This window comes from Mustelus asterias, chromosome 16 (assembly GCF_964213995.1).
Source record: "Mustelus asterias chromosome 16, sMusAst1.hap1.1, whole genome shotgun sequence".
Classification (NCBI taxonomy): Eukaryota; Metazoa; Chordata; class Chondrichthyes; order Carcharhiniformes; family Triakidae; genus Mustelus; species Mustelus asterias.
In genome coordinates this window covers 23,969,691-23,982,679 of record NC_135816.1, presented here as the reverse complement: position 1 = coordinate 23,982,679, position 12,989 = coordinate 23,969,691, and the positions used below count along the sequence as shown (strand labels likewise).

The window sequence follows — 12,989 nt, the reverse complement described above, 5'->3', positions numbered from 1 at the left end:
TGTGAACCGTGCTGTTGATGTGGTGTATATCGACTCCCAAAAGGCATTTGATACAATGCCACACACCAAACTTGTGAGAAGGGTTATAGTGTGGCAGTAAAAAATCAGTAGTGAAACTAGTTGAATGGCAGGAAACAGTGAGTAGAGGTTAATGGATATTTTCCAGGCTGGAGGAAGGTTTGTAGTGGAGTTCCCCAGGGATCAGTCTTCAAACCCTTGCTTTCCCTGATATATATTAATGATCTAGACCGTGTTGTACCGGGAACAATTTCAAATGTTGTGCGTGATACAAAGCTTGGAAGCATTGTGAACTGTAAGGAGGATAGTGTAGAATTTCGAAATGATATAGACAAGTTGATGGAATAAATGGGCAGCGGGTAGATAAAGTTCAATGTGGAGAATTCATTTTGGTAGGAAGAGTGCAGAGAGAGAATATGAAATAAAGGGTACAACTCTAAGAGGGATGCAGGAGCAGAGGAACTTGGGTGTACATGTCTGTAAATTATTGATGTTGGCCGGATAGGTTGAGAGAGAGGTTATTAAAACATGCAGTATCCCAGATTGTATTAGTAGGGGCATTGAGTATAAGAGCTTGTAAAATACACTCACTCTGCATTGTGTACAGTTCCAGGTGCTGCCTTTTAGGAAAGATGTGAAGGCATTGGAAAGAATGCAGAAAAGATCCATGAGAATTCTTCTAGGGATGGGCTGGCTGGATGGCACAGTGGTTAGCACTACTGCCTCACAGCGCCAGGGACCCGGGTTCAATTCCTGGCTTGGGTTACTGTCTGTGTGGAGTTTTTATACCTTCTCTGTGTGTCTGCACGGGTTTCCTCCGGATGCTCCGGTTTCCTCCCACAATGCAAAGTTGTGCAGGTTAGGTTGATTGGCCATGCTAAATTGCCCCTTAGTGTTCTAAGATATATAGTTTGAGTATTAACAGGGTAAATACGTGGGGTTATGGGGTAAACCTGAGTAAGAGTTGGTGCAGACACGATGGGCCGAGTGGCCTCCTTCTAGGGATTCTATGATTTTATGAGGAACTTCATTTATGAAGATAGATTGGAGAAGTGGGGGACTGTTTTACTTGGAGAAAAAAGGGTTGAGAGGCGATTTGATAGAGATGCTTAAAATCAAGAGGGATCTGGACAGAGTACACAGGGAGAAACGGTTCACACGAGCGGGAGGGTCGAGAATGAGAGGGCACAGATATAAAGTAATTGACTAAAGACGCAAATATAATATGAGAAAAATATTTTTTATGCAGCGAGTGGCTTGGGTCTGGAATGTGCTGCCTGAGAGTGGAATGGATACAGGTTCAATCGAAGCATTAAATATAATAGACTGTTATCCGTAAAGGAGGAATGTGCAAGCTTTCAGGGCAAAGGCAGGAGAATGGCACGAAGTGAATAGCTCATTCGGAGGGCCAGTGCAGACATGATGGGCCAAATGGCCTCATTTTCCTGCGCTGGGATTCTGTAATTTCAATTACGAGGTTCTTAGCACAGAAGGTATGGGGTCAATTTTAACCTGGACTGTCCAGTAGAAAACTGATATGACGGTAAGTGAAATGGAGCAGACTTTAGAAGCAGATGTTTGATTTGATCTGGTAAATTTGCTGTCAATAAGGAATGCACTCTCTACCTGTACAAAATTGACTACCAATCCGGGAACTGGCATGGGAGATTAAAGACACATGAACGATTAGAAAAGACACAATCCACAAAATTGCTTTGCCAGTGATTTTGCTAATGAGCTATCCTAATTTACTTTCATCACAAATTATTTGACTCGTCAATTGTTCTCCTCCCCTTTGAATGAATTCTGGAATCATGCTTCACTTCATCATTCCAGAGAGCAAGCTCTGCTAACTGAAGACACGTTAATTGGGATGACCTCCAGCAAGCCCTCCAGCAGTGGAAGTGCATATCTAATGTACCAAAACGATAACTCTTTGATGAGGTGCGCTGGGCAAATCATCTCTTTTGACTAGATTGCTGCTGTCCTCAGCCAAGGGGAAGGAAGGCAGTTTCTACGCAAGAAGTTGTTGAACACTGTACTCTATTGTGGGGGCATGTGACGCTCGGGGACAGTTTATTTCAGTTGGCTGGACAGATGGTCAGTGATGCAGAGCAACAGAAACAACACAGGTTCAATTCCTGCACCGGTTTGAGAAGGCCCCATCTTCTCAATCTCGCCCCTCGCTTGAGGTGGGTGACCCTCAGGTCAAAGGGGAGAGCAGCCTGTGGTCACTTAGGACTTTCTCCCTTTGACGTGATGTATTCTGAGTTGACAATCAAGTACAATAATTCCTCACCTCACATTCTAATTGTGTCCTTTCAATTGTGACTGTAAGTGAAACAGAATGTTAAACGAATCAAATATTCCCTTAAGAATTAATGTATAAACTGGAGTTCGGATCCCCAGTGAGTTCACTCCCCAATCCCCAGTGAGTTTCTCCCTGATCCCCAGCGAGTTTCTCCCTGATCCCCATTGAGTGTCTCCCCGATCCCCAGTGAGTCTCTCCTTGATCTCCAGTCTGTCCCTCTCCAATGTCTGTTACTTGCGAGTGGAAACAGAGAATCGATGGTACGTTTGGCCATTTGGACTGAGGCTGTGAGCAATCCAATGAATGGTACAGCAAACAGGGCAGTGAGCAATGCAGTGAACAGTGCAGGAGCAGGGCAGTGGTGAAGCAGTGAGCAGGGCAGTGATAGGGCAGTGAGCAGGGCAATGGTGAGGCAGTGAACAGGGTTGTGACCAGGGCAATGAACAGGGCAGTGATGGGGCAGTGAGCAGGGCAGTGATGGGGCAGTGAGCAGGGCAGTGTGCAGGGCAGTGAGCAAGACAGTGGTGTGGTAGTGAACAGGGCTGTGACCAGGGCAGAGAGCAGGGTAGTGATGGGGCAGTGAGCAGGGCAGTGAGCAGAGCAGTAATGGGGCAGTGAGCAGGGCAGTGGTGAGGCAGGGCAGTGAGCAGGGCAGTGGTGAGGCAGGGTAGTGGTGAGGCAGGGCGGTGAGCAGGGTAGTGGTGAGGCAGGGCGGTGAGCAGGGCAGTGGTGAGGCAGGGCGGTGAGCAGGGCAGTGGTGAGGCAGGGCAGTGGTGAGGCAGGGCGGTGAGCAGGGCAGTGGTGAGGCAGGGCAGTGAGCAGGGTAGTGGTGAGGCAGGGCAGTGAGCAGGGCAGTGGTGAGGCAGGGCAGTGAGCAGGGCAGTGGTGAGGCAGGGCGGTGAGCAGGGCAATGGTGAGGCGGTGAGCAGGGCAGTGGTGAGCAGGGCAGTGGTGAGCAGGGCAGTGGTGAGCAGGACAGTGTGAGCAGGGCAGCGGTGAGTAGGGCAGTGGTGAGCAGGGCAGTGGTGAGGCAGGGCAGTAGTGAGGCAGCGAGCCGGGCAGTAATGGGGCACTGAGCAGGACAGTGAGCAGGGCAGTGGTGAGGCAGGGCAGTGAGCAGGGCAGTGGTGAGCAGGGCAGTGTGAGCAGGGCAGTGGTGAGTAGGGCAGTGGTGAGCAGGGCATTGGTGAGTAGGGCAGTGTGAGCAGGGCAGTGGTGAGCAGGGCAGTGGTGAGCAGGGCAGTGGTGAGGCAGGGTAGTAGTGAGGCAGCGAGCCGGGCAGTAATGGGGCACTGAGCAGGACAGTGAGCAGGGCAGTGGTGAGGCAGGGCAGTGGTGAGCAGGGCAGTGGTGAGCAGGGCAGTGGTGAGCAGGGCAGTGGTGAGGCAGGGCAGTGGTGAGGCAGGGCAGTGGTGAGGCAGGGCAGTGGTGAGCAGGGCAGTGTGAGCAGGGCAGTGGTGAGCAGGGCAGTAGTGAGGCAGTGAGCCGGGCAGTAATGGGCCACTGAGCAGGGGAACAGCTGTTGGGCCCAGAGGGCCTGAAAGATGCCGATATGGACACTTGGCGTGGGCCCCTCCCGCCACAGGTTAAATCCAGCCACTTGAGGACCCCAGCTGATGGCAGGATGAGGGCTTCAATTGATGACCATTAACTGTCCTCAGTTGGGCCTCTTGAAAGTTGCCCACCGCAGGTAAAATTGAAGCTGACCACAGACGATGGCATCATATGAGCCATTTTGTCTGCCAACCCTGGGGTTTGTAAAAGCCCAGCGTTTGCCATCGATATAATGCTCACACCACTCATGATATGATGCACACACCATCCATGGTAAAATGCTCACACAGCATCAGTGATATAATGCTGCCAGTGAGGTAACGCTCACACCTCCAGTGTGCAGTGGGCAAGCACCAGTCCATTGATTAATTCTGACAGGCAAATTATCTCATCACTTGGACTGACATGGTATATTTAACTCAATTTTCCTCCCTTTCTTAGTATTTTCCTGGAGCAGCCTAAGACAGGCACCAAAGACACGCCTTTGACGAGCTGTTCCTTTGGATGTAATTTTATTGATTTTTTTTTTGAAACGAGTCCAAATAGCAAGTGGCCCACTTTCACCCCTGGTTGATGCTTCCCAGTGACTGACCCTCCTTCAGAAATGATCTCCACTCCCCTGTCTTTCAGTGCGTGCTGCTTACTTTCCACAATAGACAGTGCGCTCAGAGCACTGGGCAGCAGTAGCATAAAAATAACTGCTACCATATATCAGTGGAATTTTCAGCTGCCGTGTGCATCCGTTTGGGGACAGCTTATATAACTGCATACTATACTGACATTAAGGGACCGTTATCATTTTGTTCATGCTGCAACAATAAAAAAAAAGTAAGAGTTTCTCTTGAAAAGCATTATAATGAGTTGTGGCATAAATCGAAAAAAAGTATCCTATTTAAGATTTTTCATGCAGACCCAGTTCCTTAAAGAACTCTGACACATTACCACCATTTTGCTTGGAGCAATACTTGTGCTTTATTGCAATCTGATTTTCCATGACATCAGCTTTTCCTGGACCCAATTTTTTTTTTCCCCTGAAGTTTGCCATCGCGATGTTTATTAAAACTTAGGATGAAAAATGAATTGGGTTGCAGCAGAAATCCCTCGTTTTCTCAATTTCCTTCTCTCAAATGAGGCAAAAGCCCTCTTCCCCCACCTCCCCCCCCGCGCCCCATGTTTGATATCTGAAATGAGGCTCCTGTTATTCTCGAAGCTCTTTACAGAAGCAGCCACTGTAGTTCCATAGTCCATATGGTGTCAAGTATCGGCTTCTCATTTACACGGGGAGACTGTACAAAATGTGGTCTGTGAGATAGATCAATCATGCCTGTCCTGGTCCAATTTAGCATGCCAGTTTGGGGTCATTGCTTACTATAAACAGCTCAGCGGAGCCATATAACAGAATTTTTATGTCATCTGTGCGGAGTTAATTCTGTCTGCTGCAATTGTAGGTCGGATAAATTGTGTAAGCCCGAAATGTTCATGTTTTACATTAGCAATTTTACACCACTACTTATGGATGCAAATTGGAAGCACTCATTCATGCTAATGGGTAAGAGGCACCAGGGCCGAAATATACAAAAATACCAGCACACATTAAAAATGGATGTAGGGTGTGAAAACCAGATGAGCAGCAGGGGGGTGCGGGTGTGAAAGGCACCCACGCTGTATGCTACTAAACTTCCTACCTAACATTGATCCCGGCCAGGGCTACTTCCAGCCAGGAGTGTCTGTTTTGCATACAAATTCCCCTCCTGTTTACTTCAGTAGAATTTTTGATAAGTGAATTTGTCCTCGGGGAATTTCCAAGTGAGATGTCTAACTGCTCAGTGTGTAATGGATTTCACTAAATTCTTTAAGAAAGTGACTGCGCTGAGTTTTATAGACTACTCCACTTCAAGGGATTGGATAATTAAAGTGTCTCGCGATGCAATTGACTCTGATTTAGCTCACGGTGTGTGTGCCATTTAGGTAATTTTTATTTCTATTAGTATAAAAATATGGTATTTGTACATGAATATATCAATGTTTGCCCAACATTATTATACAGTTAATCTTGTGGACTCCTCCAGCAGTTAGGAGATATCAGAAATTCTGGCAGCATAATAAAGTGAGGCCGTGTTCCAATAGGTGAAGTATCAAATGCTCTTCCTTCCTTCTTGCTAATGTAAAAGGACAAGACTCCACAATCCCAGAGGAGGAAGGCCTCTCCTAAATAAATCATTATACAAATTGGAGTCTGTTGGATTTGTGGCTGGTCGAATAATTATTTCATAGTTCCTCTCCTTCACTGATAAGTTAATACTAGCAGGGTTAGTGCTGAAGGGAGTTTCTTTTTGATTTGATTTGATTTGATTTGATTTATTATTGTCACATGTATTAGCATACAGTGAAAAGTATTTTTTGTTGCGCGCTATACCGACAAAGCACACCGTTCATAGAGAAGGAAACGAGAATGCAGAATGTAGTGTTACAGTTATAGTTAGGGTGTAGAGAAAGATTAACTTAGTGTGAGGTAGGGTCCATTCAAAAGTCTGACAGCAGCAGGGAAGAAGCTGTTCTTGAGTAGGTTGATATGTGACCTCAGACTTTTTCCCGACGGAAGAAGGTGGAAGAGAGAATGTCCAGGGTGGGTGGGATCCTTAATTATGCTGGCTGCTTTGCCGAGGCAGCGGGAAGTGTAGACGGAGTCAATGGATGGGAGGCTGGTTTGTGTGATGGATTGGGCTACATTCACGACCTTTTGTAGTTTCTTGCGGTCTTGGGCAGAGCAGGAGCCATACCAAGCTGTGATACAACCAGAAAGAATGCTTTCTATGGTGCACCTGTCAATGTTGGTGAGAGTCGTAGCTGACATGCCAAATTTCTTTAGTCTTAGAGGGATGAGGGTCTCCTTGTAAACATGGGCCTGGCCAAACTGGCCATTTTTTAAAAATTCATTCGTGGGACGTGGGCATCGCTGGTTGGCCAGCATTTATTGCCCATCTCTATTTGCCCTTGAACTGAGTGGCTTGCTGGGCCATTTCAGAGGGAGGTTGAGAGTCAACCACATTGCAGTGGCTCTGGAGTCACATGTAAGCCAGACCAGGTAAGGACAGCAGATTTCCTCCCCTAAAGGGCATTAATGAACCAGATGGGATTTTCCGACAATCGACAATGGTTTCATGGTCATCAGTAGATTCTTAATTCCAGCTATTTTTTACTGAATTCAAATAACACCATCTGCCGTGGCGGGATTCGAACCCCAGAACATTCGCTGAGTTTCTGGATTAATAATCTGGCGATAATACCATTGGGCCATCGCTTCCCCAATTAAAGGTCCAGGTCGCAGTTGGTCGAGATTGTCTTCTCCTCTGTGTTCACAGCCAGTTTGTCCATGGAAAGAGATCATGTGGTGTCTGCTGACATGACGGTGTCTTCCTTGACCTGTGGGCATCGCAGGGGCCAAGGTGGATCATTGACACACACCCCCCACCCACCCACCCCCGCCCCCAAGCCCCCGAAATCACATTTTAATTTGAGTTTGATATGTTTAATTTGATATTTTGTTTTTAGCTGCAGTGTCCCTTCAGGGACTATCCCCTTATTTAACTTGTTTACTATTTCTAATCGGACTGCTCAAAAGAGTATGATGGAGGAGCAATACAATCTCTTGGATTAATTTGTGAACAGGTAAAGGTGGGAAGATGGATTCCTCACCTGAGCACCTTAGTTCTGAGCAAAATACGTTTGCTTCTCGCGGGAATTTTCTATGATTTATCCTTCTCTTGCATTCCTGAGTTTGGATTTTAAAGATCCTCTTTTTTCCATTGCAGGATGGCATGGGGCATCTACGGATCACTGACAAGGGCCTACGGTTAGAAGGACCATCTGAGTTTTTGCAGCCTTTGTATGCCAAAGAAATCCGATCCAAAGCAGTAAGTGGCGAATCTCACGTTTGTGGCGAGAGGGATGTGTTGGCTTCAGTTAGCGAATAATGGCTTATTACATAAACCTGATGTCTTTTTACAGGATCATAACAGTGTGCTCTGAACCAATCAGTACCAGCAACACCATCTAAGTGGTACCCTTATTGGCAATTCTACCACTCTTGAGATGCTGTAGTGGGTGTACACAGCCACACTGCATGGATGGCTCAAGGTGCAATGGACTGTGTGTCATTTTTACCATCTGTTTGCCCTTGAACATGATTAACACAGGAAACACACATGCCACACAGTGTGCCCTGCTCTCAGTGGTGTTACATGCCAGGATGATCAATGCCATTAATCCTATCCATAATCATTGTCATAGCTACCTGGCAATGAATGGCTGTATGGGGCTGTCTTCACAGGATCCAAGTCAGCAGCGAGCCAGGCATAGAACTGCACCATCTGCTTGAGCATCTACAGTTACCATGTAGCATAATACTAACAGAGCCAATGAAGATACTGTGGCCTTCATCCTGTGTACACCACCTTGTCGCCAAGCTGCAATCCTGACCCATGGGAATGGTGTCATGGAGTGGCAAGGAAGGCTCTACTCTTTGTGACCACTGTTACAAACCCAGGAAAAACCCCCAGTTGATAGGATCTTGGTAGAACCAGCAACTTTTTTTTTTTCGCATCTGAAAACAGATTATTTACGGAAAGAATGTAGCCACAAGGTTCACAGTTTAAATCAAAAGATTTTTACTGCACAAAGACCACAAATAAATAAAGTCAATAGTCTGTTGTGTTAAAGATAATAAACAGATCATGAAGTCGGTTACTTATAATCTAAACTGAACTCTTTAAATAGGAACATAGGAAAAGGAGTAGGCCATTCAGCCCATTGTGCCTGCCCCACCATTTAATACAACCATGGCTGATCGGACGCTTCAATGCCTTTTACATCCACTATCCCCACAACCCCTTACATTATTGTAAACCAGAAATCCACTTTAAACATACATCCAATTGCCTTCTAGACCATTTCCTCATCCAATAAAATCAATTCAGACACTTATCAAAAATTGGAAGATTAACTGCTTGGTTTGAAGACTGCTTTATAAAGTTGTCTGAGGGTTGAGATTTCTTGGGCCTTCTTCCACTTACTTCCAGCTTTTCCCATCAGACCTCCTGCAACCATCCTAAATTTGCAAACGCCCTATTCAACACAGACATCTCCAGCATCTTGAGCATAGTTGCCTTGGCTCACAGCCCCCTCTGGTAATAATATTCTTTTTTCCTTGGAACTTTATATTTAAATCCCCCTCCCTCCCTCTCCCTTACCCATTATATCCGCCCATTATAGAACCTACCTGTGCTTTACTTCCATGGGAACTAACAGAAATGGAAATTGGGCAGGTTCTATTATGAGCAAAAAATAATGTGATGAAGGTAATGTAAATGGATTGAAAAGCAAAAGTCCCCTGGGCCACATATAAACTAGGAAAAAAGAAGTGATGGAAGAAATTTGCAGGGTGCTGGGTTTACTACTAAAAGGCTAATTGAATAGATGGAGAGGTTTTACAGGATTGGAATAAGAACATAAGAACATAAGAAATAGGAGCAGGAGTAGGCCATCTAGCCCCTCGAGCCTGCCCCGCCATTCAATAAGATCATGGCTGATCTGACGTGGATCAGTACCACTTACCCGCCTGATCCCCATAACCCTTAATTCCCTTACCGATCAGGAATCCATCCATCCGCGCTTTAAACATATTCAGCGAGGTAGCCTCCACCACCTCAGTGGGCAGAGAATTCCAGAGATTCACCACCCTCTGGGAGAAGAAGTTCCTCCTCAACTCTGTCTTAAACCGACCCCCCTTTATTTTGAGGCTGTGTCCTCTAGTTTTAACTTCCTTACTAAGTGGAAAGAATCTCTCCGCCTCCACCCTATCCAGCCCCCGCATTATCTTATAAGTCTCCATAAGATCCCCCCTCATCCTTCTAAACTCCAACGAGTACAAACCCAATCTCCTCAGCCTCTCCTCATAATCCAAACCCCTCATCTCCGGTATCAACCTGGTGAACCTTCTCTGCACTCCCTCCAATGCCAATATATCCTTCCTCATATAAGGGGACCAATACTGCACACAGTATTCCAGCTGCGGCCTCACCAATGCCCTGTACAGGTGCATCAAGACATCCCTGCTTTTATATTCTATCCCCCTCGCAATATAGGCCAACATCCCATTTGCCTTCTTGATCACCTGTTGTACCTGCAGACTGGGCTTTTGTGTCTCATGCACAAGGACCCCCAGGTCCCTTTGCACGGTAGCATGTTTTAATTTGTTTCCATTGAGATAGTAATCCCATTTGTTATTATTTCCTCCAAAGTGTATAACCTCGCATTTATCAACGTTATACTCCATTTGCCATATCCTCGCCCACTCACTCAGCCTGTCCAAATCTCTCTGCAGATCTTCTCCGTCCTCCACACGATTCACTTTTCCACTTATCTTTGTGTCGTCTGCAAACTTCGTTACCCTACACTCCGTCCCCTCCTCCAGATCATCTATATAAATGGTAAACAGTTGCGGCCCGAGTACCGATCCCTGCGGCACGCCACTAGTTACCTTCCTCCAACCGGAAAAACACCCATTTATTCCGACTCTTTGCTTCCTGTCGGATAGCCAGTCCCCAATCCACTTTAACACACTACCCCCAACTCCGTGTGCCCTAATCTTCTTCAGCAGCCTTTTATGGGGCACCTTATCAAACGCCTTTTGGAAATCCAAAAACACCGCATCCACCGGTTCTCCTCCATCAACCGCCCTCGTCACATCTTCATAAAAATCCAACATGTTCGTCAAGCACGACTTTCCCCTCATGAATCCATGCTGCGTCTGATTGATCGAACCATTTCTATCCAGATGCCCTGCTATCTCCTCTTTAATAATGGATTCCAGCATTTTCCCTACTACAGACGTTAAGCTGACCGGCCTATAGTTACCCGCCTTTTGTCTCCTTCCTTTTTTAAACAGCGGCGTAACATTAGCCGTTTTCCAATCAACCGGCACTACCCCAGAATGCAACGAGTTTTGATAAATAATCACTAACGCATCCACTATTACCTCTGACATTTCTTTCAATACCCTGGGATGCATTCCATCCGGACCCGGGGACTTGTCCACCTTCAGTCTCATTAGTCTACCCAGCACTGCCTCTCTGGTAACATTAATTGTATTAAGTATTTCTCCTGCTGCCAACCCTCTATCATTAATATTTGGCAAACTATTTGTGTCCTCCACCGTGAAGACCGACACAAAAAACTTATTTAAAGACTCAGCCATATCCTCATTTCTCACTATTAACTCCCCCCTCTCGTCCTCCAAGGGTCCAACATTCACTCTAGCCACTCTATTCCTTTTTATATATTTATAAAAACTTTTATATATCATTTTTTATATTAATTGCTAGCCTAGCTTCATAGTCTATCCTTCCTTTCTTTATCGCTTTCTTAGTCTCTCTTTGTTGTTTCTTAAATTTTTCCCAATCACTTGTTTCTCCACTATTTTTGGCCACTCTGTACGCAGCTGTTTTTATTTTAATACTCTCCTTTATTTCCTTCGTTATCCACGGCTGGTTCTCCCTTTTCTTACAATCCTTGTTTTTTGCTGGAATATATTTTTGCTGAGAACTGAAAAGGATCTCCTTAAAAATCCTCCACTGTTCCTCAGCTATCCTTCCTGCCAGCCTGCTCTCCCAGTCTACCTTAGCCAATTCATCCCTCATCCTATCATATTTCCCTCTGTTCAAACAGAGGACACTGGTTTGGGACCAAACTTTCTCCTCCATCTGAATCAGAAATTCGACCATATTGTGGTCACTAGACCCAAGAGGGTCCTTCACAATAAGATCCTTAATTCTACCTACCTCGTTACACAATACCAGATCCAAAATAGCTCGTTCCCTCGTCGGTTCCGTAACATGCTGTTCAAGGAAACTATCCCGACAGCATTCTAAGAACTCTTCCTCCATTCCACCCTTACCGACTTGAGTCTGCCAGTCAATGTGCATGTTGAAGTCCCCCATGATTATTGCCGTTCCGTTTTTACACGCATCCCTTATCTGCTTGTTTATAGCCCTCCCTACCTCAACATTATTATTTGGGGGCCTATATACCACACCTACTAGTGTCTTTCTCCCTCTACTATTCCTCATCTCTACCCATAATGATTCCACTTTTTGTTCCTCAGAGCCTATGTCATCCCTCAGTACTACCCTGATATTATCTCTTATTAATAGCGCGACCCCACCACCTTTTCCTTCCTGTCTATTCTTCCTAAATGCCTGATACCCCTGGATATTCATCTCCCAGTCCTGGTCACCTTTCAGCCACGTTTCTGTAATGGCCACTAGATCGTACCCACTTGTGCTGATTTGCACCATCAACTCATTTACCTTGTTCCGAATGCTTCGTGCATTCAGGCAAAGTGTCCTTATTCCAGCTTTTATCTGGACCCGCTTTGATGAGTCGCGAACACCCTCTCCCTCTACTCCCTTATCTAAATTACCGCCTTCATTCACTTGCATCCTCTCCTCTACCATTAATTTTGTAATTCCCCTTACCCCTGCATCCTCCCCCCCCATCAATTAGTTCCTTGATCCTAGTCAACTCTTCTAGCTCCCCTCCCCCCAACCTATCTAGTTTAAATTCTCCCCAGTAGCCTTAGCCAACCTACCGGCCAGGATATTGGTCCCCCTGTGATTCAAGTTCCACCCGTTTTTTGTATACAGATCACCCCTGCCCCTAAAGAGGTCCCAATGGTCCAGGAACCTGAATCCCTGCCCCCTGCACCAGTCCCTCAGCCACACATTCATCTTCCACCTCACTCCATTCCTGCCCTCACCTTCCCGTGGCACAGGCAGTAATCCTGAGATTACTACCTTTGCTTTCCTCTTTCTCAGCTGTCTCCCTAATTCCCTGTACTCCCTTTTCATGACCCCTTCTCCCTTCCTACCCACATCAGCGGTACCAATATGTACCGCTACCTCAGGCTCCTCTCCCTCCCACCTCAGGATTTCCGGGACGCGACTAGCGACATCCTGGATCCCGGCCCCAGGGAGGCAGACCACCATGCGAGAATCCCGCCTACCTCTGCAGAAACGCCTGTCTGTCCCCTTCACCATCGAGTCCCCGA

At 46.3% G+C, this 12,989-nt stretch overlaps 1 protein-coding gene across 5 annotated transcripts in view; it reads left to right on the top strand.

The window, feature by feature from the left end:
- sgcd (sarcoglycan, delta (dystrophin-associated glycoprotein)) overlaps positions 1 to 12,989 on the top strand; it is a 203,513-nt gene that overhangs the window by 64,615 nt on the left and 125,909 nt on the right. For all 5 annotated transcript variants that reach the window (XM_078230773.1, XM_078230776.1, XM_078230774.1 and 2 more), the window contains exon 3: positions 7,696 to 7,797. In XM_078230773.1, the coding sequence (XP_078086899.1) occupies positions 7,696 to 7,797 (102 nt within the window). The remainder of the gene's footprint in view (positions 1 to 7,695; positions 7,798 to 12,989) is intronic.